This window comes from Pristiophorus japonicus, chromosome 10 (genome assembly GCF_044704955.1).
Source record: "Pristiophorus japonicus isolate sPriJap1 chromosome 10, sPriJap1.hap1, whole genome shotgun sequence".
In the NCBI taxonomy this organism is placed as follows: Eukaryota; Metazoa; Chordata; class Chondrichthyes; family Pristiophoridae; genus Pristiophorus; species Pristiophorus japonicus.
In genome coordinates, this window is record NC_091986.1 from 60,831,817 (window position 1) to 60,859,154 (window position 27,338).

The 27,338-nt window shown below is 47.9% G+C and overlaps 1 protein-coding gene across 5 annotated transcripts in view; it reads left to right on the forward strand.

Moving 5' to 3' along the window:
• Window positions 1-488: 488 nt before the first annotated feature.
• Window positions 489-27,338, forward strand: part of LOC139274997 (uncharacterized) — a 288,146-nt gene continuing 261,296 nt past the window's right edge. For all 5 annotated transcript variants that reach the window (XR_011595646.1, XM_070891824.1, XM_070891828.1 and 2 more), the window contains exon 1: window positions 489-1,034. Coding sequence is in view for 4 of the 5 variants with exons in the window: in XM_070891824.1 (XP_070747925.1) it covers window positions 711-1,034 (324 nt within the window). In the remaining variant the exon portion in view is untranslated. The remainder of the gene's footprint in view (window positions 1,035-27,338) is intronic.

A 27,338-nucleotide genomic window follows, 5' to 3' on the forward strand; every position in this document is an offset into this window, starting at 1 on the left:
TAAGAAACATTGTTTCACCATTTTAATCTGCCATTACTATCTGTTGTAAACATTAGTGCAACGCCAACAGCTTTGACGATAAGTGTTTTATCTGCAGTTTCTGCATGTACCCAGCAGCTTCCTGGCGAAGTTTACCCGCCAACCCACCAAGCTCGCGAGCCACGCTCCGGCAAGTGTTTCTCACTGCGTCAAATATCACCAAGCAACGCGTTTACAGAGCGTCACACAATGGCCTTGCCTATCGGATAGCAAAGGGCAGAAATTGCGCCGTTATTTTTTTTAAATAAAAAAAACCCACTACATCTGAAGTACCAAAGTGAATAGATGGTTATTCTTTTTCATACCTTCCATTATTTCCCCCTCTATTTTTGAACATTGTTATAAAATGTATTTTCTAGACAGCCCAGCCCCCCGCACCCCCCCCCCCGCCGCTGATGGGATAACCCGGACAGGCTGCCTGCTGTGACCCAACAATAGTCAGTGAGGCCGGCGGCAGCCGGGCCGCGCCGCCAGCGGCTTTTATCGCTGACAGTATTGCACTGACTGCGGACGTGCTTTTTATTGGAGCAAATTTATAAAATTTATCAAGTTTTGTGTTCTTCTTTGTTGAAGAATATATAATTCTCTATTCGATCGTCGCTTCTCTCTTGTTTTATATCGGTCGTCTTCCTTGAGCAGGTGCGCTCAGGCGCGCGGTCGGTCTGCCGACCATGTTTGAGGACATGTTCGACGACTTTATGGAAATGACCAGCGACTTCTACTCGACATGGTGGGCCAGTCCTCCGCCGCCGCCAGAATCATTCTTCCACTATCTATTCGGCATCGGATTCTTTGAGACTGTGACGTTCCTGCGCGGCACGTACATGGGCATCCTCACCTTGGTGATGCTGTGTCTGTTATTTGTGAGCTTCCTCATGCAGATCATGGTGGTCTGCATGTACCTGATTTACTGGTGGAAGGAGTGGAAGCAAAAACATTCAATGGCGTCGCTGAAGCCGGCTATATCCGATTCGCCTCACTCCACGTGTCACCAGGTGCGTGTCTGGGGTTGGGCTTTATTTTGCTAGGAAGCACTGGACCCCATTACATTTGCCTTCTGGATCTAGCATCTCTGCTGAACCCATCCTCTGCGATAGGAGGCTCCACCACCCCCCCCCCCCCCCCCAACGAGGCCTCCGATCCGCCACAAGGCCACTCACCAAACCCCACCCCCATGCTACTCATCTCCCTCTGATGCTCACCTGGCCCCCCGATGCTCACCTGGCCCCCATCCCACCACCCCCATGCTCCTCTGGCCCCCGATCATTCCTGAATCCCTCCATTCCCTTGCTACTGTGACCCACGATTGTGCCTGACCCCACCCTTGCTTCTTTGGACCCTGAATTGGCACTTCAGCCCCAATCAATGCTGATTTCTTTCCCCCACTCCTCCTCCAGGCCCCCAGTGATCCCTCCCTCCTCTCTGCGGCCTAGTGCCATGGGTCTACCCGCCCACAGCCAGCCAGCATCATAATCTGTTAAATTTGGAAGGACCTGCGGGATTCCTGTTCTCCCATGTTTCCTGACCGCTTTCAAGTGCCTGGCTCCCAACCTGCCAAATATTTAAAATTCAGGCCAATATCTTCAATTCCTGTCACAACTGCGTTCCTTAGCCACTGACTCCATTCCTCTCCCTGGCAACTGTCTGAAGCTGCACCAGTCTGTTCGCAAACTTGGTGTTGTTTTTGACCCTGAGATGAGCTTCTGGCTACATATCCATGCCATCACTAAGACCGTCTATTTCCACTTGCGTAACTCCGCCCTGCTTCTGCTCATCTGCTGAAACCCTCACCATGCTTTTGCTGCCTCCAGACTTGACTATTCCAACTTGCTCCTGACTGGGTTCCTATTTTCCACCCTCCATAAACTTAAGCTCATGCAGGATTCTGCTGTCCATATCCGAAGCCGCACCATGTCCCGTTCATCCACCGTCCCTGTGCTCGCTGACATACGTTGACTCTATTTCACTGCAATCTTCATGTACAGTCACATATGTTTCCTGTTCAACTCAGAATATAGCCATTTAAAAACACTGCAGCCTTTTAAATGCTGAAGCAGCACAATAACGTTCTTCATAGCTCGTGCATTCACACAGGCAACCCACAGTTCGAGCAGAAGAATAAGTTAACCACAGACCTGTATACAACATTAGCTAGGCCACAGCTTGAGTACTGTGTACAGTTCTGGTCACTACATTACAGGAAAGATTAGAGAGAGTACAGAGGAGATTTATGAGGATGTTGCCAGGACTGGAAAATTTTAACTGAGGAAAGATTGAATAGGCTGGGGTTGTTTTCTCTAGAACAAAGGAGGGTGAGGGGAGATTTAATTGAGGTGACTAAAATTATGAGGGGCCTAGATAGAGTGGCTAAGAAGGATCTAATTCCCTTTGCAGAAGGATTAGAGGGAAGATGAGAAAAAAGATCACCCAGAGGATGGTGGGGGTCTGGAACTCACTGTCTGAATGGATAGTGGAGGCAGAAACCCTCAGAGCATTTAAAAATTACTTGTATGTGCACTTAATGTGCCCAAGTTTCCACATGATTTGCGCCTGATTTTTAGGAGCAACTGGCGGAGAACGGAGTATCTTAGAAATCGCAATTCTCCACATTTTTTTTTTCTATAGTTCTAGTCAGGTAGAACAGTTCTACTTTGGAACAGAATTTTTTCTTCAAAAGGGAGCGTGTCCGGCTACTGACGCCTGATTTCAAAGTTTCCACAGTGAAAACGTACTCCAAACTAACTTAGAATGGAGCAAGTGAAGATTTTTGTAGAACTGAAAAACCTGTTCTACGCATTAAAAAATCAGGCGCAGGTTACAAATTAGGCGTCCAGAACGAGGTGAGGGGGTGGGGGAAGGGAAGTCATTAAATTCTACAATAAATCCTTATTTATACTTCTACAAATATTATACAAGTAAATCCAACCTGAATAAACATTTATAAGCAAAGAAAAGATTAAATAAACCATCTTCCTACCTGTGTGAAAGTGCTTCAACCACAGAGAATGCTGCAGTCAGCCTCACAAGTTGAGGCACCCGTTCGTTCCCGCGGGGGGGGGGGGGGGAGGAGGAGGAGACAGTGAGAAGGCTGCAAGAAGCCTCAGTGCTGATGTGCTGATGGCAATGTGCTTTTATTAAAAAATGTTCAAAAATTAAATAGCTACAAAGAACTACAAAAATGGCCAAGTGCCAATGTTTCCTTCACACTGCGCGTGCGCGAACGCGCAAAAGCTCCAACGCGCACGCGCAACGTTGCCGGCAGGAAAAAAACTAATTTAAATGGTACCCGCCCCCTCCCATTTACAAAATCGGCGCGAGTGTAGGCTCCGCCCCCCTGGGCGCCGCACCAAACAGACAAGGAGCTGCAAAGCGCTCCAGAATCGCGCGTTTTTTTTCCGGCGCCGCAGCTCAAAGGGGCGCCCGTTTTTTATCGTGTGGAAACTTGGGCCCAAAGAGCTGTGAGCTACAGGGCTACGGACCTAATGCTGGAAGGTAGGATTAGGCTGGGCAGTTCTTTTTCAACTGGACACGATGGGCTGAATGGCCTGCTGTGTCGTAATTTTTCTATTCTAAAAATTCTACATGTCCCTCATCGCATTTTTATGCTGCTTGCACTTTGTTATGGCATGTCCTGGTGGAGCTGACCTCATTATGGGCTGGACTTGCTTTCTTCTATTGACCTGTAGCAGTTTTTCCGATTGGTCTCGCTGACCACGCTGAGGACTCCCCATCTTTGTACAGTGTTGCTGATGTTTCCATAGTGTAGGATGTCTGTCAGTTTCACCACCATTATACACTATTTTAGCAGAAAATAATACAAAATAAAAAACGTGCCATAAAGTTCAAGCAGCATACAAATTCGATCAGGGACAGGTATAATTTATAGAATAGAAAAATTACGACACAGGAGGAGGCCATTCGGCCCATCATGTCCGTGCCGGTAGAAAAAGACCTACCCAGCCTAACCCCACCTTCCAGCACTAGCTCTGTAGGTCACTGTTCTTTGGGCTCAATTTTGGCCGAGCCCGTTTTTTTTGCACACTTACCCAAGTTCCGGCGATTCAGTATGTCAGGAGATGCTCCAGAAAAAAAATGTTCCAACTTTTGCTGCTGTCTGGCCTCGTCTCTGCAGCCGCGCAGCGTGGCCAGTCGCCTCGGGGGGTGTGGGGTGGGTGGAGCCTGTGTTCTGCGTTGGAAAATGTGCCGGGACGTCTGCACATGCGCGATGGAAAAAAGTGATGGCCGCACATGCGCAGTAACGCTCGAGTCTGTGTGCCTTCTGTGCTGCAGATATGGGGAACCATCGCATGAAGTGCAGTCTTCAGGGCTGGTTCCACAGGCCTCTGTTTGCAATGCGATAAGCCAGGACGGTCACACTGACCAGGGCTGCACTGAACAAACCTCAGCCATGCACCCGAGTCTTATCCAGCCTGCTTTTGAGCTGAGGGCAGTCTCTCGGTGCTGGGCAAGACTCTGCTGCAAACGTGCAACCCGAAAAAGACCCATTTATCCCGGCTCTCTGCTTTCTGTTAGCCAGCCAATTCTCGATCCGTGCTAATACATTTCCTCTGACTCCGCGTACCTTTGTCTTCTGCAGTAACCTTTCGTGTGGCATCTTATCGAATGCCTTTTGGAAATCTAAATACACCACATCCATCGGTACACCTCTATCCACCATGCTCGTTATATCCTCAAAGAATTCCAGTAAATTAGTTAAACATGATTTCCCCTTCATGAATCCATGTTGCGTCTGCTTGATTGCACTATTCCTATCTAGATGTCCTGCTATTTCTTCCTTAATGATAGCTTCAAGCATTTTCCTCACTACAGATGTTAAACTAACCAGCCTATTGTTACCTGCCTTTTGTCTGCCCCCTTTTTTAAACAGAGGCATTAAATTAGCTGCTTTCCAATCCGCAGGTACCTCCCCAGAGTCCAGAGAATTTTGGTAGATTATAACGAATGCATCTGCTATAACTTCTTTTAATACCCTGGGATGCACTTCATCAGGACCAGGGGACTTGTCTACCTTGAGTCCCATTAGCCTGTCCAGCACTATCCCACTAGTGATAGTGATTATCTCAAGGTCCTCCCTTCCCACATTCCCGTGACCAGCAATTTTTGGCATGGTTTTTGTGTCTTCCACTGTGAAGACCGAAGCAAAATAATTGTTTAAGGTCTCAGCCATTTCCACATTTGCCATTATTAAACCCCCCTTCTCATCTTCTAAGGGACCAACATTTACTTTAGCCACTCTTTTCCGTTTTATATATCGGTAAAAGCTTTTACTATCTGTTTTTATGTTTTGCGCAAGTTTACTTTCGTAATCTATCTTTCCTTTCTTTATTGCTTTCTTAGTCATTCTTTGCTGTCGTTTAACATTTTCCCAATCTTCTAGTTTCCTACTAACCTTGGCCACCTTATACGCATTGGTTTTTAATTTGATACTTTCCTTTATTTCCTTGGTTATCCACGGCTGGTTATCCCTTCTCTTACCGCCCTTTTTCACTGGAATATATTTTTATTGAGCACTATGAAAGAGCTCCTTAAAAGTCCTCCACTGTTCCTCAATTGTGCCACCGTTTAGTCTGTGTTCCCAGTTGACTTTAGCCAACTCTGCCCTCATCCCATTGTAGTCCCCGTTGTTTAAGCATAGTACGCTCGATTGAGACACTACTTCCTCACCCTCAATCTGTATTACAAATTCAACCATACTGTGATCACTCATTCCGAGAGGATCTTTTACTAGGAGATCGTTTATTATTCCTGTTTCATTACACAGGACCAGATCTAAGATAGCTTGCTCCCTTGTAGGTTCTGTAACATACTGTTCCAAGAAACAATCCCGTATGCATTCTATGAATTCCTCCTCCAGGCTACCCTGTGCGATTTGATTTGACCAATCGATATGTAGGTTAAAATCCCCCATGATTACTGCCGTTCCTTTTTCACATGCCTCCATTATTCCCTTGATTATTGCCCGCCCCACCGCGAAGTTATAAACGACGCCCACCAGTGACTTTTTCCCCTTGCTATCTCTAATCTCCACCCACAATGATTCAATATTTTGTTCATTCGAGCCAATATCATCTCTCACAACTGCCCTGATATTATTAAAGGCCTTTATTAACAGAGCTACCCCACCTCCTTTCCCTTCTTGTCTATCTTTCCGAATTGTCAGGTACCCCTGTATGTTTAATTCCCAGTCTTGGCCACCCTGCAACCACGTTTCTGTAATGGCCACCAAATCATACCCATTTGTAATGATTTGTGCCGTCAACTCATTTACTTTATTTCGAATGCTGCGTGCGTTTAGGTAGAGTGTTTTAATACTAGTTTTTAAACCATGATTTTTAGTTTTGACCCCTCCTGCAGCCCCTTTATATTCATACATATTGTCCCTTCCTATCACCTTGTGGTTTACACTTACCCCAGTGCTACTCTGCTCTGTTGCCTCCTGCCTTTTGCATTCTTTCTTGGGGCCCTGTTGATCTGAGCTCTCACCCACTCTAACTAGCTCAGAGCCCTCTCCTGGGTTCCGAATACTCCTCGCATTGAGGCACCGAGCTTTCATGCTTGCCTTTTTATTACACTTTGACCCTTTAGAATTTTGCTGTACAGTGGCCCTTTGTGTTTTTTGCCTTGGGTTTCTCTGTCCTCCACTTTTACTCATCTCCTTTCTGTCTTTTGCTTCTGTCTCCATTTTGTTTCCCTCTGTCTCCCTGCATTGGTTCCTATCCCCCTGCCATATTAGTTTAACTCCTCCCCAACAGCACTAGCAAACACTCCTCCTGGGACATTGGTTCCGGTCCTGCCCAGGTGCAGACCGTCCAGTTTGTACTGGTCCTACCTCCCCCAGAACCGGTTCCAATGCCCCAGGAATTTGAATCCCTCCCTGCTGCACCACTGCTCAAGCCACATATTCATCTGAGCTATCCAGCGATTCCTACTCTGACTAGCATGTGGCACTGGTAGCAATCCCGAGATTACTACTGTTGAGGTCCTACATTTTAATTTAGCTCCTAGCTCCTTAAATTCGTTTCGTAGGACCTCATTCCTTTTTTTACCAATGTCGTTGGTACCAATGTGCACCACGACAACTGGCTGTTCACCCTCCCTTTTCAGAATGTCCTGTACCCGCTCAGAGACATCCTTGACCCTTGCACCAGGGAGGCAACATACCATCCTGGAGTCTTGGTTGCGGCCGCAGAAACCCCTATCTATTCCCCTTACAATTGAAGCCCCTATCACCATCGCTCTCCCACTCTTTTTCCTGCCCTCCTGTGCAGCAGAGCCAGCCACGGTGCCATAAACTTGGCTGCTGCTGCCCTCCCCTGATGAGTCATCCCCCTCAACAGTACTCAAAGCGGTGTATCTGTTTTGAAGGGGGATGGCTGCAGGGGACCCCTGCACTCCCTTCCTTGCACTGCTCTTCCTGCTGGTCTTCCATTCCCTATCTGGCTGTGGACCCTTCACCTGCGGTAAGTCCAACTCGCTACATGTGCTACTCACGTCATTCTCAGCATCGTGGATGCTCCAGAGTGAATCCACCCTCAGCTACAATTCCGCAACGCGGACCGTCAGGAGCTGGAGGCGGATACACTTCCCAGACATGTCGTCGTCAGGGACACCAGAAGTGTCCCTGAGTTCCCACATGGTACAGGAGGAGCACATCACGTGACCGAGCTCTCCTGCCATGACTTAACCCTTAGATACACTTAAATTGGCAACAACAATGCTAAAGTTTACTCACTGTTATAGCAGAGAAAAAAGAAAAACTACTCACCAATCACCAGCCAATCACTTACCCCCTTGGCAGTGACGTCACCTTTCTGTTTCTTTCTACTTTTTTCCCTTCTCCCTGTAGCTGCACAAGCACGCCTCAGCGACGCACATCCCGACTGCTGATCTTGTGGCCTTTATATGCCTCTCGCTGACCCCGGACTCACGCCTCAGCGACGCACATCCCGACTGCTGATCTCGTGGCCTTTATAGGCCTCTCGCCGACCCTGGACTCACGCCTCAGCGACGCGCCTCAGCGACGCACCTCCCGACTGCTGATCTCGCGGCCTTTATAGGCCTCTCGCCGACCCCGGACTCACGCCTCAGCGACGCACATCCCGACTGCTGATCTCGTGGCCTTTATAGGCCTCTCGCCGACCCCGGACTCACGCCTGAGCGACGCATCTCCCGACTGCTGATCTCGCGGCCTTTATAGGCCTCCCGCTGACCCTGGACTCACGCCTCAGCGACGCACACACAGGCTGCAGACCACAAAGTTCTTTTTCTCCCAAACCAGCCTCTCTGTTGAATTGCTCCCTCCCGCCCCTAGCCCAGGCCGAGTGGCCTCCCAGTGCGTTGTCCCGCCCCGAGCCCAGGCCGAGTGGCCTCCCAGTGCGTTGTCGCGCCCCGAGCCCAGGCCGAGTGGCCTCCCAGTGCGTTGTCCCGGCCTTAGCCCAGACCGAGTGGCCTCCCAGTGCATTGTCCCGCCCCTAGCCCAGGCCGAGTGGCCTCCCAGTGCATTGTCCCGCCCCTAGCCCAGGCCGAGTGGCCTCCCAGTGCGTTTTCCTGCCCCTAGCCCAGACCGAGTGGCCTCCTGCACAGGCCCGCTGCCTTCCCGTGCCGAGTGCAGAAAGGTGAATTGGAGTTTGATCCGGAAGGTAGGACTTTAATTTTTTATTTTTGTCATTGCTTTTCTACCGTCTTACCCTTTAATCTATTATCCCAGTAAGCTTTAGCCAACTCTGCCTTCATACCTTTTGTATTTGCCGGTATTTAAGTTCAGGACTTGAGTTTGAGACCTAGCTTCTCCACCCTCAAACTGAATTTGAAATTCCACCATGCTATGATCACTCTTCCCAAGAGGATCCTTCACTAAGAGATCATTAATTAATCCAAACTCATTATACATTACCAGATTTAAAATAGTCTGCTCCCTGGTTGGTTCCACAATGTATTTTTTGAAGAAACCATTCCGCATACACGATGAACTCTTCTTCCAGGCTACCTTTGCCAACTTGATTTGTCCAATTAATATGAAGATTAAAATTGCACACGATTATTGCCGTACCTTTCTTACAAGCGTCCATTATTTCTTGATTTATATCCTGTCCCACAGTGTGGCTACTGTTAGGGGGCCTAGAGACCACTCTCACCAGTGACTTATTTCCCTTATTATTTCTTATCTCTACCCAAACTGATTCTACATCATGATCTTCTGAGCCAATGTCATTTTTCACTACTGCACTGATCTTATCTTTTATTAACAGAGCTACACCACCTCACTTTTCCTTCCTGCTTATCCTTCCAAAAAGGCAAATACCCCTGAATATTCAGTTCTCAGCCTTGGTCACCTTGCAACCACATCTCTAACGGCAATCAGATCATACCCATTTATTTCTATTTGTGCCGTCAACTCATCTATCTTGTTAGGAATGCTGTGTGCATTCAGATAAAGAGCTTTTAATTTTCCTGACTCTGACTCTTTCTGATGCTTTCTTATGTGTATACGCTCTGTCCTTTCCTGTCACACTCTGGTTATCATTACCCCTATCGCTACCCTGCACATTTGCCTTCTCCTTTCTCTTTGACTTTTTACATTTCTGCTCACTGGATCCCTCCCCCCTACCCCACCCCCCACCCCCACTACAGGTGCAGCGTCGAGAATCCGGAGTTTCGGACTTGGGATGATCGGTGGCAGGGTCGTTCGGAATCCGAAAATGTTCCGGAATCTGGACCCGACGACCCTGCCGACCTCGGGGCCTCCTCAGCGGGGCCTGCCCGAACACTACCTCGGCAGGGCCGGCCCGCCCGATGACAACCTCCTCGGTGGGGCGGGGCCGCCCCTGCTCGACCACCTCCTCGGCGAGACCCCTGCTCGACGACAATCTCCTCGGCGGGGCCCGCCCGACGACATCCTCGGTGAGGCCAGACCACCCCAACAGCTCCTCGGCGGGAATCCTCCCCACTTTCTGACGTTCCGAAATCCAGAAATACCCGAACCTGGATTCGTGACGTCAGAAACGGATCGAAAGTCTGGAAAAACCCGGAATCTGGAACGGCTTCAGTCCCGAGGGTTCCGGATTTTAGGCGCTGCACCTGTATTTAGTTTAAAACCCTATCTACAACCCTAGTTATTCAATTCACCTGGAGACTGGTCCCAGCCTGGTTCAAGTGAAGCCTGTCTCGATGGAACAGCTCCCTCGTATCCCAGTACTAGTGCCCCATGAATTGAAACCCATTTCTCCCACACCAATCTTTGAGCCACATGTTCAACTCTCTGATCTTATTTACGCTATGCAAATTTACTCGTGGCTCAGGTAGCAATCCAGAGATTATTACCTTTGTGCTTCTGCTTTTTAATTTAGCCCCTAGCTGCTTATGCTCCCTCAGCAGAACCTCTATCTTTGTCCTACCTACGTCGTTGGTACCTACGTGGACCACGACAACTGGATCTTTTCCCTCCCAGTCCAAGTCTCTCTCCAGCCCAGAGGAGATGTCCTTAATCCTGGCACCGGGCAGGCAATTCTATCTTTGGGATTCGCGCTCTCGGCTGCAGAAGAACAGTATCTATCCCCCTAACTATACTGTCCCCTACCACTATCACATTCCTTTTTACTGCCCAAACTTGAATGGCCCCTGTACCACGGTGCTGTGGTCAGTTTGCTCATCCTTCCTGCAGTCCCTGCTCTCCCTCCCTGCAATCCCTGCTCTCGTCCACACATGGAGTAAGAACCTCATACGTGTTGGATAATTGCAAGGGCTGAGGCTCCTCCATCACTACATTCTGGGTCACCATACCTGACTCACTCGTAATCACACCCTCCTGTCCCTGACCATGGACCAAATTTGAATTATTTAACCTAAGGGGTGTGACTGCCTGGTGAAACACCGCGTCCAGGTAACTCTCCCCCTCCCAGATGTGTCGCAGACTTTGAAGCTCGAACTCCAGTTCATCAACTTGGAGCCGAAGTTCCTTGAGCAGCCAACACTTACTGCAGATGTGGTCGCCGTGGATCACGCTGGTGTCCACCAGCTCCCACATGTTTCAGCTGCAACATACCGCATGCCCCTGCCATTTCTAATGTCTTTTATTCAATTAATTAAGTTTTCAAGTTTTGAATGTTTAGTTTTTAATCCCGGCTCTCAATTTAAAGCAATGACCAAGAAAAAGAGAGAAATACTGACCAACCAATCAATTCCCCGCTTTCCTGTGACAGCATGCTTTGATTTCTTTTTACTTCTTACCCTCCCAGGTCGGTTGGTGCTGCTCCGGAATCTCCCGTTCCGATCTGGTCTCGCGCTGTTTTCGGCCGCTCTTGTGTCACTTGTTTCTTCACTCCCAGGCACCAGCTCATATAAATTTTCCTGTTGGGGCAGCTAGATATTGTCAGTGAGGATGTGATGCCTGGTGATTCACAGAGCAGAAGGAAGTGGGTGAGGATGTGCCACCTTCCCAGCGCAGGCTCCCTGTGGTTCCAGAGGCGTGGGACCAAGAACTCTTCGTTATTCATCTGAATAGCAGGATGTTTGAGGAATACCATACCTATGTGCTGGCAATTTTGACTTTTAAGCCTACAGCTGTCTTGTGGCAACATCAGGGAAGCTTTATCTTTGTTGCAGGCACCAATGGAGTGTGTGGGAGCTTCATTGGAATCTGCTGTAGACATCTGCGCTGCAGTGCCGTTGACCTTCATATCATAAATTTAATTGAGCACTCGGGACTTAGTGGCCCAAAAGTGGGAAAGGCCATAAAAGGACGGAGCGATTTAATGGTGGAATACTGCCAAAAACAGTTTCTGCCTGATTTTTTTTCCACATAAATGTACTTACTCCAATTATGTAGTACAAATACGGCAAGGAAATTCACTCCCTATGTTCTTAGTCCAACAGGGAAAGAAACAAACATTGCTTAATTAGGATACAGAGGATACTGGAATCTGAAATACCTTGAAGTTCTGCTCTTCCCTCAGACGGGATTCCTGTTTGTCTCTTTTACCTTGTTCATCTTCATTGCTTTCTGTTTCCCTTCTCGTGTTCGATCAAGTATCTGCCAAAACTCGTTTTCACAGCCACATCTCTTTCCTCAGCAACTGTCTCCATATCTGACTTAATCCACGTGGATTCCAACTGAAATTCCACCCTTCATGTTTTGGATCCACTCAGGATTACAGATATCTCTGAGATATTCAACGTTCCTCGAACCACTGCTCTCGCCGCATCCCGAGATTCACACTCAATGCTATGCGCCGCCACAAGCGCACTCTCGACCTCTCTCTTCAGCAGCACCGACTAAGCTGTCCTGGTCCGCAGTTCCATTTCATCCTTCGCCACATCCAGCACTTTAACAAAAAACTTTTTCTTTTCCTTTCAGGTGTCAAGGATCATAAGCTTCAACAACTCTTGGATACCAACACCCCTCCGAAACCACCCCCTCCTTCACTTCCCTCTGACCCCATCCCTTCCAATCTCACCCCTGCCATGTTTTCACTGTCCACTCTGATCTTCCCCTCTCTGACCCCGAACGATCAGTCCTCAGCAAAGGCCTGAGCTTCATCCGCTTGTGCCCCCACCTCGATGAATTTCGAGCTCAGCACGACGCTCAGCTCTTTTTCCGCCCACTTCGGCCAGGAGTCTTTCCTCTGCACAGCTGACCTTTCCCATTTTCAGAATTCTCGCTCGACCTGGACCCCTCCTTCTGGCCTCTTGTCCTCTAGATCTCTTCATTGCAAACCGCCGATGAGACTCAATTTCTCTGCTCCCCTCACTCACTCCAACCTACCTACCTGCCTCTGAACTTGCAGCACTCCGCGTTCTCAGATCCAACTCCAACTTTGTCATTAAACCTGCCGACAAGGGTAGTTCTGTTGTTTGGTGAACCGACCTCTACCTTGCAGAGGCTAATCGCCAACTCTCTGACAGCTCCTACCTCCCGTTGGACCATGATCCCACGACCAAACATCAAGCCATCATTTCCTATACCATCACTGACCTCATCTCCTCTGGAGATCTTCCCTCCACAGCCACCAACCTTGTAATTCCCCAGCTCTGCACAGCCCATTTCTACCTCCTTCCCAAGATCCACCAACAGGACTGCACCGGTAGACCCATCGTTTCAGCCTGTTCATTTCTTCCAATCTCAACTCTATTTATTCTTCCCTTGTCCAGTCTCTTCCCACCTATATCAGCGACTCGTCCGATGCCCTCCGCCACTTTAACAGTTTCCAATTTCCTGGCCCCAACCATCTCCTTTTCACTGGATGTACAATCCCTCTACACTTCCATCCCCCACCAGGATGGCCTGAGGGCACTCCGCTTCTTCCTCGAGCTGGCGCCCAACCAGTCCCCATCCACAAACACCCTCACCCGCCTGGCTGAACGTCTTGTCAAATTGAATAACTTCTCCTTTGTCTCCACTCACTTCCTCCAAATTAAAGGTGTTGCTATGGGAACTTGCATGGGTCCTAGCTATGCCTGCCTTTTTGTAGGATATGTGGAACATTCGTTGTTCCAGTCGTACTCAGGCCCTCTCCCTCACCTCTTTTTTCCAGTACATCGATGACTGTATTGGGGCCGTCTCCTGCTCTCGCCCTGAACTAGAAAATTTAATTCACTTTGCATCCAATTTCCACCCTTCCCTCACTTTCACATGGACCATCTTAGACTCTTCCCTTCCTCAACTTCTCTGTCTAGGGGTAGACTATTGACAAACATTCACTATAAGCCCACTGACCCCCACAAGCTACCTGGACTACAATTCCTCCCACCCTGCATCCTGTAGGGACTCCATTCCATTCTCCCAGGTTCTCTGTCTCTGAGGCATCTGTTCTGACGATGCCACCTTCGCACACTATTGCCTCTGATATGTGTTCCGCCATGGTTAACATGACCCTCGACCGTGTCCGTTCTACTTCCTGCACTTCTGCTCTTACCCCTTCACCTCCCTCTCAGAACCACGACCTCGACCGTGTCCGTTCTACTTCCTGCACTTCTGCTCTTACCCCTTCACCTCCCTCTCAGAACCACGACAGGGTTCCCCTTGTCCTCACCTTTCACCCCACCAATCTCCAGGTTCAACGGATCATCCTCCACCATTTCCATCACCTCCAGCTTGATCCCACCACCAATCACATCTTCCCCTCCCCTCCCCTCTCAGCATTCCAAAGGGACTGCTCCCTCTGCGACACCCTTGTCCATTCCGCAGTCAGCCCCAGCAGCCCCCCCTTCCCACTGCACCTTCTGATGCAAGTGCCGGCGACACAACGCCAGCCCTTTTACCTCCTCCCTTCCCACTCCCCAAACAGGGCCTAGGTGAAACAGCGATTTACTTGTCCTTCTTTCTGATAAGCTCACAATAAAGGATGAAACTGAGTACTGTGTACAATGAGCAAGTGTGACCTTAGCTCCTTTAATGAGACTTCAGAATGCAGGAGCCTCGTGGGTGGGCTGCTTGTATACCGTGCTCCCAAGAAATGCTGGGATTCCTTGGGACTCCAACAGGTAGGCCCTCTGGTGGTAGTGTAATACAGGTTGCAAGGGGTTAAATACATAACATCACTCCCCACAAAGTCAATAGTACACTTATTTATAAGGTGACACCAGCTGGGGCTACTCGCTCCCTTGTCGATCATCTCGGTACAAATGCGGGTGTGGGTGAGTTGGTTAGTTCTTCATTGGGCTGCTGGGCAGCCGAGCTTGCCAGGCTGCTGGGAATGGTGAGTTTCGTGGTCAACCATGATGTCAGTTGCCTCTTTGTGTGTGTGTGTGTGTGTGTGTGTGTGTGTGTATGTGTTGGATGGTCAAAGTTGGTGGTGTCTTCTTCGGTTTGTTCATAGCAGTTGTTGAACCGCAATTTGATTTGGTCCAAATGTTTTCTGTACGTTAGTCCACTGGCCAATTTGACCTGAAACACCCGATTCCCCTCTTTGGCTGTGACCGTGCCAGCGAGCCATTTGGGACCATTTCCATAATTGAATACAAACACAGGATCATTGATCTCAATATCACGTGACAAATTTGCGTAGTCATGGTACAAACTTTGTTGATGGAGCCTGCCCTCCACGTGATCATGGAGATAAGGATGGACAAGAGAGAGCCTTGTTTTGAGTGCCCTTTTCATGAGCAGTTCGGCTGGGGGAACTCCGGCGAGTGAGTCGGGTCTGGTGCGGTAGCTGAGCAGCACCCGGGATAGCCGGGTCTGCAGGGAGCCTTCCGACATACGTTTCAAGCTTTGCTTGATGGTCTGAACTGCCCTTTCTGCCTGGCCGTTGGATGCGGGCTTGAACAGGGCAGATGTGATGTGCTTGATCCCATTGCGGGTCATGAATTCCTTGAATTCAGCACTGGTGAAACATAGCCCATTGTCGCTGACCAGGACATCAGGCTGGCCATGCGTGGCAACATGGCTCATAGGCTTTCAATTTGTGTCCGTGGACATGCTTACAGACATTATCGCACATTCAATCCATTTTGAATCAGCGTCCACGACAACCAAAAACATTTTGCCTCGAAATTGGCCTGCATAGTCCACGTGGATCCTCGACCACGGTTTGGAGGGCCACGACCACAAACTTAGCGGTGCGTCTCTGGGTGCATTAGTCAGCTGAGAGCAAGTGTTGCACTGGCGCACGCATGACTAAATCTGAGTCAATGCTGGGCCACCATACATGGGATCTGGTTGTGGCTTTCATCATTACAATGCCTGGGTGGGTGCTGTGCAGTTCACAAATGAACGTATCTCTGCCTTTCTTGGGCAAGACCACGCGATTGCCCCACAACAGACAGTCCGCTTGCAGGGACATTTTTTCTTTGCGCCTGTGGAACGGCTTAATCGCCTCCTGCATCTCCGCTGGGACTATGGACCAGCTCCCATGGAGGACACAGTTTTTTTTACCAAGGACATAAAGGATCCTGGCTGGTCCAGGTCCTGATCTGGCAGGTCGTGACGGGGGACTTCTTGTTCTCAAATGCATCCAATACCATGAGCAAGTCCACTGGCTGTGCCATTTCCACCCCGGTGGTGGGCAATGGCAGCCGACTGAGTATCTGCGAGTTCTTTGTGCCCGGTCTGTGGCGGATTACATAGTTGTATGCCGACAGCGTGAGTGCCCATCTTTGGATGTGGGCAGAGGCATTAGTGTTAATCCCTTTGCTCTCAGAAAACAGCGATATGAGCGGCTTGTGGTCCGTTTCAAGCTCAAACTTGAGGCCAAGTAAGTACTGGTGCATTTTTTTTACCCTGTAAACGCACGCCAGAGCCTCTTTTTCAATCGTGCTGTAGATCCTTTTGGCCTTGGACAAACTCCTGGACGCATAAGCGACCGGTTGCAAAATCCCCGATTCGTTAGCCTGGTGTAACACACACCCAACCCCGTATGACGACTCATCGCAAGCCAGCACTAATCTTTTACAAGGATTATACAGGACAAGCAGTTTGTTTGAACACAACAGATTTCTGGCTTTCGTAAAGGCAGCCTCTCGTGAATTCCCCCATACCCTGTCGTCTCCCTTGCGCAGTAGCACATGTAGGGGTTCTAGCAGGGTGCTTAACCCAGGTAGGAAATTACCAAAATAGTTAAGGAGTCCAGGAACCACTGCAGCTCCGTCACGTTCTGTGGTCGCGGCACGTTCTTGATGGCCTCCGTCTTGGCGTCAGTGGGTCTGAAGCCGTCTGCTGCGATTCTTCTTCCCAAGAACTCAACGTCCTGCGCCAGGAAAACACACTTCGAGTGTTTCAACCTGAGCCCCACGCGATCCAACCGACGATGGCATCAGCCTTCTAACGTGTAGCTGGAGGATATTATGACTCTTCCAAGACTAGATGTTGGACTCGCAATCTAATGAGACAATGTCAGGATCGATAGAGGGATAATGAGAGGTGGAGCTGTACTGTAAATGTGGAAGCTGACTCCATGTCTGAATATTACATCAAGTGGCAGCATGTAGATGAGAAAGGGGAGAGTGCAACGGTTGAATCCCTACTGGATTCTGGAGGTAACAGCTGCAGTATCATGAAGAAAGGCCACTGCTGGAGATACTCTAGCTACCATCCACAGGTAAGTGGTACCAAGTGAGGGCTGTTCCACTGAGCTAGACAATGGACGGGAAGCATTGGAGGAGAATGGCGTGGTTGACCGTGTCAAAAACTGCAGAGATGTCAAAGAGGGTGAACCACAATTACAGTCACATAAGATGTAATTTGTAGCTTTGATTAGGGTCGTTTTGTTGCTCTGACAAGGGTGGAAATGTGATTGGAGAGATTGAAACAGAGCTGCAAGAAAGATGGGTATGCATTTGGGAGGTGACATCACATTCAATACCTTTGCATATTCGAAGATAGAGCCGTAGTTTACAAGGACAGGTCGGCCAAGATTAGTTTTTTTTTGAAGGATGAGGATGTGTGTTTTGAAGAGGGAGGAGAACAGTACCTAAGGATAGGGACCATTTACAGTATCAGCTGGCATGGGGACCAGGAAGAATGGCCATCCAGTTTAGTGGTAATGGGGTCCAGGGAGCAGGAGGTAGGTGTCATGGACAAGATAAGCTTGGAAGGGGCATGAGGGGAGATGGAGGAGAAATCATTCAATATGATCATGGCTGACAATGCACTTCAGTATCCCATTCCTGCTTTCTCTCCATAAGCCTTGATCCCTTTAGCCATAAGGGCCACATCTAACTCCCTTTTGAATATATCTGAAGAACTGGCCTCAACAACTTTCTGTGACAGGTTCAGGGATAGTCTATGGGGAAGCTTGGTTTGGTGAGCATCGGGAAGCAGCAGAAGCAGCAAAAAGGATGATCTCAATCTTGGTGACGAAGTCTGTGAGCTCCTCACATTTGGGCAGGAAGGAACTGAAATCCGAGGGGAGAGGATAAAATAACCTTTGAGATGGAGATTAAGATCACAAGGGATGTGCAGAGGTTGGGGTTAGAAAGGAGGGTGGATATTTTGAGGAGAAACTTGTGATGGGATTTGAGTGTACAAGGATTTTAAAGGAGAGATGAGTGGTGGAACAAAGAGACATGCTTGAAGGGGGAGAAAGTGGCATAGGAGTAAGGGGAAGAGATAAGTGGCAGATGCAATTTAATGTGGATGGGTGGGGTAAAATATTTTGGGAGGAAAAGCAAGGAACTTTATGGAAATACTGAATGGTGTGAATGAACAGAACTGTCAGTTTAAATATATAATTGCTTGTAAGTATAAGTGCTGGCAGATGAAGTTGGGTCGATACAATATTTTTAAAAATTTGTTCTATGCATGTGGGCATCACTGGCAAGGCCAATATTTATTACTCACCCTCGTTTCCCTTGAGAAGACGGTGGTGAACTTTTTTATTGAATGCTGCAGTCCAATTTATGAATCCGAATTCAGTTTTAAAAAAAACTAAAAATAAACGCAGTGACTCCTGATAACAAACTGGAAGCTACTGTAGTCCAACCATCCCCTCTTGACATTCAACAGCATCACCATCGAATCGTCAACCATATACATCCTTGGGGGTGGTGGGAGGGTGGTCATTGACCAGAAACTCACTGGTTCAGCCACATTAATGCTGTAGCTACTAGACTAGGTCAGAGGCTTGGCATTCTGTGGTGACTTAATTACCTCCCGACTCCCCAAAGCCTCTCTGCCACCTACAAAGCACAAGTCAGGTGTGTGATGGAATACTCTACTTGCTGGATGGGTGCAGCTGTAACAAACCTCCTCTTCCTACATCCTCCTCTTTGAACGACACACTTTAATCTTGTATCTATGTCCTGTTCTAGTCCCACTCAACCACCGGAAACGGTCTGTTTCACTATACTTTGTCCCATCCCTTCAAAATTTTAAACATCTCCATAAAATCACCCCTTAATCTCTTCTGCTCTAACAAAACCTGCCCCAGTTTTTCAAAGTCTTTTGGCATATTTATATTCCTTATACCATGCAGCACCACTACATCCTTGCATAAGAGGGGAGGCTACTCTTAACATGCTAATTGGGGTCCCATACAGTTCAAATGTTCAGTGTAAGTTTCGGATACCAATGAGTAAAGTGTGTAACTAACGTGCATGCCCCGTCATTATGCAGCATAACCAGTGGTCCTTTATAGGGGTCTTGCTCATGAATGCTGTTCCTGGCACCACAAAAATCTTGCCACTCACTACTGGCCATCCACATCCTCCTCACTCCGTTCACTCTATTACCTCTGGCTTAATTCCGTGGAAGTTGCCATCCACCTTGGTTGCCTGTTAGTGCTGGTTTAGCGCTTGCAGATCACCGATCAAATGAAAATGAGACCCTCAAATTGGCTTAGGGTTCTAGAAGGCAAGGACATTGGGCACTGCTCAATGTTGGCACAAAGTGAAAATCCAACCCAACGCCCATGTGTATTGCCACAGGAGATTGCCCAGTATCAGAAAGTTATAGTTGTGAAATTAGTTACACTGGTCCCAAGTTTCAACATGATTTTCTCCTGATTTTTAGGAGCAACTGGTGTAGAACGGAGTATCTTAGAAATCGGAGTTCTCGCCATTTAGTTTGCTCCAGTTCTAGTCAGTTAAAACAGTTTCACTTTGGAACAGAATTTTTTTTTCAAAGGATGCGTGTCCGGCCACTTACGCCTGTTTTCAAAGTTTCGTCAGTGAAAACTTACTCCAAACTAACTTAGAATGGAGTAAGTGAAGATTTTTGTACGCTCGAAAAAACCTTGTCGACGCTTTGGAAAATTAGGTGTAGGTTACAAATCAGGCGTAGGGAATGGGGGTGGGGGGGGTTTAAAGGGAAGTTTACAAACATTAAACACTTCAGTTTTACAAATAAAGAGCCATTATCAATAATAAGTGATAAATACATCAATAAATCAACCAATAAATCAATCAAAAATTAATTAAAAAATAATTAAAAAAAAAAAATCAATAAATAAAACATTTTCTACTCACCGACTACAGCACCGGGAGCCCTCCAACTGCGTGCTGGGATCAGCACCCCCCAGTGTGTCTCTGTCAGTGTCTCTATCTCTCTGTCTGTCTGTCTGTCTGTGTGTGTCTCTCATTCTCTGCCTGTCCGTGTCTGTTTCTGACAGCGAGGGGAGGGGGAGAGAGAGGGGAGCAGAGGGAGAGAAGGGGGAGGGAAGGGAGGGGGGAGAAGGGGGAAATGAGATGGTGGAGGGGAAAATGAGATGGTGGGGGGGGAAAGGAGATGGTGGGCAGGGGGGGAAAGAAGATGGGGGGGGGGGAGGTAAAGGAGATGGGGGAGGGAGGCTGAATGGGCCGGTGGGGGGGCGGTGGGAGGGAGAGGAAGGTCAGGTCGGGGGGAGGGAGGTCAGGTCGGATCCAGTCCGGGGGCCGGGGGGGGGGGGGGGGGAGCCGGTGTCGGGTCCGGTCCAGGGGCGGGGGAAGCGGGAGTCGGGTCGGGTCCAGTCCAGGTGTTCGGGGGGGAGAGGGGGGAGCGGGAGTCGGGTCCGGTCCGGAGGCGGGAAGCAGGAGTCGTGTCGGGTCGGGAGGAAGCAGGAACTGGCCGTGGGAGGAGCCTTATTCACGCAGCCCCAGTGAGGCCATTCGGCCAGGGCTAGGGGCTGCATGGTTCGGCCCCTCCCACACTGTTTTGGGCGCCTGAAGCTACTGCACATGCGCTCCCACTGTCGCGCATGTGCAGAGGTCCCGGCACTGTTTTCAGCGCAGGGACCTAGCTCCGCTCCCTACTGCTCCTGCTGCGCTGTGCCGAGCTGGAAACGACCTGCAGGGAGCTGGAGAATCTGGAAATTTTCTTTAGGTGCATTTTGTGGCGCGAAAAACGGGCGTCCAGGTCGGGACTGCGCGCCGTTCTAGGCGCGGCTCGAAACTTGGGCCCACGGGAAGTAGGATTTGAAGACCGCAAGACTTTTAATATACTAGTTGATCTCCTACGGCATTGCAAACGGGATGTCAAGACCAAGTGCAGTATTTGGATCAAATGGGGTTAGAGAATGGGGAATTGATTGGACCCCAACAGAGGAGGGAGAAGGGGAAGGAGGCAAGGAGAGAGGGAGGGAGGAAGGAAAGAAATGGAGATGGGGAGGGGCTAAGCAGAGGGGCAAAGGGGAGGGTGGAAAAGGACGTGGGGGGAGAATAGGATGGGGGAAAGGGATGCAAGAAAAATGAGGATGTGGCGAGGGGAGGCGGGTGGCAGTAAAGCCAGTGAAACTCTTAGCAGGAAGGGGAATTGGAAGGGTGGTTTCAGTGTGTTCCTCTTTCCTCTTAAAAATCCTAATTTTCATTTTCGTGAAAGGGATTTGAGGTTCCCATTTCCATTTTGCAGGCCTTTTTATGTCAGTGGGCGTGATGAGCTACACGTTTACTTCCTTCATGCCTCGATTTCTGAGTCAATGGAGGATGGTTGCAATCACTTTCCTTTTGACAGAAACAAAACAAGTTAACTGTGGAAATGTGTTGCCTTACATAACTGCAAGAGACAATCTGGGGTGACGATAAGAACTCGCTCCAGTGGCTGGAATTTGTGGGCAGCGGCGAAGCAAAGGCATTCGCCACTGGCCCTAATGAAAGCGATCCAGAGATCTCGAGATTGCGAAAAGTTTGTCTTTTTCAGCATACAAGTATAATGCAGTTTAATGGGGGAATCCTTAATGCGATCTGCTATGACATCAACAAGCTGTCTAAGTAGCCAATCAAATTGCAGATAGAGAAGCAGGCAATGGGAACCTGCTTTTCTCCGATTTAAAAAAAATGTTGGAGAGTAAAACAAAGATTGGGGCTCTCACATAGGGATAAGGCAGAACCTGAAATAATCATGCTCAAACTTATAAAAAGTTTAATTTTTTTAAAGTTTCTTAAAAATTGTAATTTTTCTCATAATGGAGAAATTTGACACTCCAAGAAACTAATTTGTGTTTCAGGGCCATAACATTTGTTTAGCAGTCAATACGCTGTTAAAACCCCAGTTACACCGAATCCAACTTGAGGTAATGTGGAAAAGCCCAAGTTTTTGTCAGTTTCACTGATTTCACTGATTACACTGATTGCTGGTTACGGGGGAGGGGTACAGCGCAGCCAGAGTCGGAGCCGTGAATGGCTGACCGCAACTTCAGAATTTCCACGTTTTGATGTGCATGCGCTACTTCCTGAAGCTGCGGTCTGTTTCAAAGGGGTAATAACGGCGAACGCTGTTAATTGGCCGTTATTACCCACTGCAAATTCCCACCCACTGATTACGATTTTGTCTACCCGGTCGGGAGCGAGACGACCGGGGTCTGGAGCAAGGTGCCAGCCTGCTGCCGGTTCCATCCCGCTCACTACAAGTGATTTTACCTTGATAGGGCTTGTTAAGCCCACTCGGCGAGGTTTCTGGCCAATTAAAAGGAAGCAGGTCTGATGACTTCATTTGATAACGCCTCATTAGCCGGTTTCCTTCAAGGGACCATGTCCACATTGATTTTGACAGTTGTTGTGTCAGTGTTCGACAGCATTGAGGTACTGCAAACACTGACAAACACCGCAGAGGTGCACGGCTGCACCCAGGCTCTCCCGTGGCTTCCTCCAGATGCTATGGAGGAGGTCACAGCATACAGCACTCCAATGGGCAGTGGAGACCTCCCCAGGAGACCAACGCAGCCCAATTGCACATTTCACAGGAGGGTACCAAGCAGGGATGTCGTCAGGAGGAACAGGCTGCAGTGGCTCAAACCTTTCAATGACCTCAGTAGATCACGAAACGTTACCACACTCAACCTCATTCTCCTGTGCCACTCATCACATCCTCATCACTCTGCCTTCCCTATCCTACTCCTGCACATCCTTACTCACACCAACTTACCTTGTACCTCCACCCATCCCCTCTCTCTATCTACATTATCAATTCCCCATCTCACTAGCCACCTCTCACGCTCACCCTCATCCTAGTCCAATCATATCAACTAACAACACACAAGGGTAGGCACTTGGGTGTTATATCCAATGTTCGTGTAAAGTTTCTGTTAATGTGTTGTCAAACATTGAAACCTTTATTTTCAACATTTGCATTCTTGGACAGATTTGGGTACATGTTTGGAAATGGCTTAGTGAATGGTGAAACATAACGGTTCCCTTGTAATGGTGATGAGTGTGAAAGGAGTGGTTTGGACATTGTAGGGATGCTTTATGGTGCTAGTGTGGGATGGTGTCAATCTGGCGCATCATGTGGCAGCCAGGGTGTACAGTGTCGAGTGAAGTAAATCTGGCCATGCTGAGTCCATCCCGGGAGGCAATATGGTTAGGTGCTGATGCCCTGTGTCCTGTGCAGCATCAGCTGATTGCGGAGAAGGTTGGTGTTGTTGGTGATGCTGGTGTTGTGATTGATCATGGTTTCATTCTGAGGACCAAGGTGTGATTTTTTTTTTAAGGGCACCAATGCTGTTGGAATAGATGGGAGGTGAGATTGAGATGACAGAAGCGATCCGTCAATGGTGAGAGGTTGTTCCAGTGAGGTTAGAGAGTTTGCTCCAAACAGTTGCTAGCTGCGTCAAGCTCAGTCTGTCTTCCATATGCACTAAGCGAACACCTATGAAATGGGAGCTTTGATAGACAATTTGCAGCTGTCAAGTTAGTAAATCATCCCATGCTGACACAACACCCGACGACCTAACCTGGCGCGATCCCCGAGCAGTGGGAAAGCTGTTGGTAAGCTCTCAAAATCTAACGGTGAGTTTAAATTGGTGTTTAATTGCCTTTTATCAAGCTCTTAATAATCTAAATTGCCTGCCCCACTGCTTGGTCTGTTCAGCGCTGACGGACCCGACACCTGGGAAACTATCGTGGAGGCGAGTTGACAATGGGCTCCCGTTGTCTATCATTTCAATTTTAACTGCTGACCCGCCTCCGATCCCGTCCTCTCAGCGCCGGTAAAATTCCAGACTTTGAGTCAGGTGGGATTAGAAAACAAAAAAGAAAGAAACAGGACATCGGAGAATTAGGACGACTCTTCAGTGCAGGGCAAGCATGCACTGAAAGTTCTTTCAACAGATGAGCACTTAGAAATTCAGGTACACGTACTCGGACCTGAGAGACAGTTGGATGCTGATCTGCCCTATGGAAGCAGGAATACGCATGTGCTTTTTTTAAAAAGCCATGCAAATTTATTTGGAAATGTCCCAAATTGGCTTCTTATATCTGATCAAGGCCTTCAAGATCTATCTCCGATTTAGGTCATGCTTGAACTATTGGAATAATGCTGATGTGTAACCATATAGTGGCTTTGGGAATAGTAATGATAGATGAATTACTGAGGCACCATACAGCAGCCACAACAGCTCTTTTCTGAGCTAATGTTATATGGTTTTTTAAACATAACAGAGCCTTATCATCATAGGCAGTCCCTCGGAATCGAGGAACATAACATAAGAATAGGAACAGGAGTAGACCATACGGCCCCTCGAGCCTGCTCCACCATTCAGTAAGATCATGGCTGATCTGATCATGGACTCAGCTCCACTTCCCCGCCCGCTCCCCATAACCTCTTATCCCCTTATCGTTTAAGAAACTGTCTATTTCTGTCTTAAATTTATTCAATGTCCCAGCTTCCACAACTCTCTGAGGCAGCAAATTCCACAGATTTATAACCCTCAGAAGAAATTTCTCCTCATCTCTGTTTTCAATGGGCGGCCCCTTATTCTAAGATTATGCCCTCTAGTTCTCGTCTTCCCCCATCAGTGGAAACATCCTCTCTGCATCTACTTTGTCAAGCCCCCCTCATAATCTTATACGTTTCGATAAGATCACCTCTCATTCTTCTGAATTCCAATGAGTAAAGTCCCAACCTACTCAAACTTTCCTCACAACTCAAGCCCCTCATCCCCGGAATCAACCTAGTGAACCTTCTCTGAACTGCCTCCAAAGCAAGTATATCCTTTTGTAAATATGGAAACCAAAACCGCACACAGGATTCCATGTGTGGCCTCACCAATACATTATATATCTGTAGCAAGACTTCCCTGCATTTATACTCCATCCCTTTTGCAATCAAGGCCAAGATACCATTGGCCTTCCTGATCACTTGCTGTACCTGCATACTATTCGTTTGTATTTCGTACCCCCAGGTTCTGCTGTTCTGCGGCACTTTGCAATCTTTCTCCATTTAAATAATAACTTGCTCTTTGATTTTTCCTGCCAAAGTGCATGACTTCACACTTTCCGACATTATTCGCATCTGCCAAATTTTTGCCCACTCTGTCCTTTTGCAGATTTTTTGTGTCCTCCTCACACATTGCTTTTCCTCCCATCTTTGTATTGTCAGCAAACTTGGCTATGTTACACTCAGTCCCTTCTTCCAAGTCGTTAATATAGATTATAAATAGTTGGAGTCCCAGCATTGATCCCTGTGGCACCCAACTAGTTGCTGATTGCCAACCAGAGAATGAACCATTTATCCTGACTCCCTGTTCTGTTAATTAGACAATCCTCTATCCACGCTAATATATTCCCTGCAACCCCGTGAACTTTTATCTTGTACAGTAACCTTTTACGTGGCACCTTGTCAAATGCCTTCAGGAAGTCAAAATACACCACATCCAAGGAAACATAGAAAATAGTTGTAGGAGACGTCCTTTCGGCCCTTCGAGTCTGCATCACCATTCAATATGATCACGGCTGATCATGCAACTTCAGTACCCCATTCCTGCTTTCTCTCCATACCCCTTGATCCCTTTAGCCATAAGAGCCACATCTAACTCCCTTTTGAATATATCTGATGAACTGGCCTCAACAACTTTCTGTGGTAGAGAATTCCACAGGTTGACAATTCTCTGAGTGAAGAAGTTTCTCCTCATCTCAGTCTTAAATAGCTTACCCATTATCCTTAGACTGCGACCCCTGGTTCTGGACTTCCCCAACATTGGGAACATTCTTCCTGCATCTAACCTGTCCAATCGCTTCAGAATTTGATATGTTTCTATGAAATCCCCTCTCATTCTTCTAAATTCCAGTGAATATAAGCCTAGTCGATCCAGTCTTCATTTGTTGGTCCTGTCATCCCGGGAATCAGTCTGGTGAACCTTCGCTGCATTTCCTCAATAGCAAGAATGTCCTTCCTCAGATTAGGAGACCAAAACTGTACACAATATTCAAGGTGTGTGACCTCACCAAAACCCTATACAACTCCCTGCTCCTATACTCAAATCCTCTCACTATGAAGGCCAACATGCCCTTTGCCTTCTTCACCGCCTGCTGTACCTGCATGCCAACTTTCAATGACTGATGTATCATGACACCCAGGTCTCGTTACATCTCCCCTTTTCCTAATCTCACCATTCAGATAATATTCTGCCTTTCTGTTTTTGCCACCAAAGTGGATAACCCCACATTTATCTGCATTATACTGCATCTGCCATGCATTTGCCCACTCACCTAACCTGTCCAAGTCACCCTGCAGCCTCTTGGCATCCTCCTCACAGCTCACACTGCCACCCAGCTTAGTGTCATCTGAAAACTTGAAGATATTACATTCAATTTCTTCGTCTAAATCATTAATGTATATTGTAAATAGCTGGGATCCCAGCACTGAACCTTGCGGTACCCCACTAGTCACTGCCTGCCATTCTGAAAAGGACCCGTTTATTCCTATTCTTGGCTTCTTGTCTGCCAACCAGTTCTCTATCCACATCAATACATTACCCCCAATACCATGTGCTTTAATTTTGCACACTAATCTCTTGCGTGGGACCTTGTCAAAAGCCTTTTGAAAGTCCAAATACACCACATCCACTGGGTCTCCCTTGTCCACTCTATTTGTTACATCCTCAAAAAATTCTAGAAGATTTGTCAAGCATGCTTTCCCTTTCATAAATCCATGCTGACTTGGACCGATCCTGTCACTCTTTCCAAATGCGCTGCTATTACATATTTAATAATTGATTCCAACATTTTTCTCACTACCGATGTCAGGCTAACAGGTCTATAATTCCCTGTTTTCTCTCCCTCCTTTTTTAAAAAGTGGTATTACATTAGCTACCCTCCAATCCATAGGAACTGATCCAGAGTCCATGGAATGTTAGAAAATGACCACCAATGCATCTACTATTTCTAGGGCCACTTCCTTAAGTACTCTGGGATGCAACCTATCAGGCCCTGGGGATTTATCGGCCGTCAATCCCATCAATTTCCCTAACACAATTTCCTGACTTATAAGGATTTCCTTCAGTTCCTCTTTCTCGCTAGACCCTCGGTCCCATAGTATTTCCGGAAGGTTATTTGTGTCTTCCTTAGTGAAGACAGAACCAAAGTATTTGTTCAATTGGTCTGCCATTTCTTTGTTCCCCATTATAAATTCACCTGATTCTGACTGCAAGGGACCT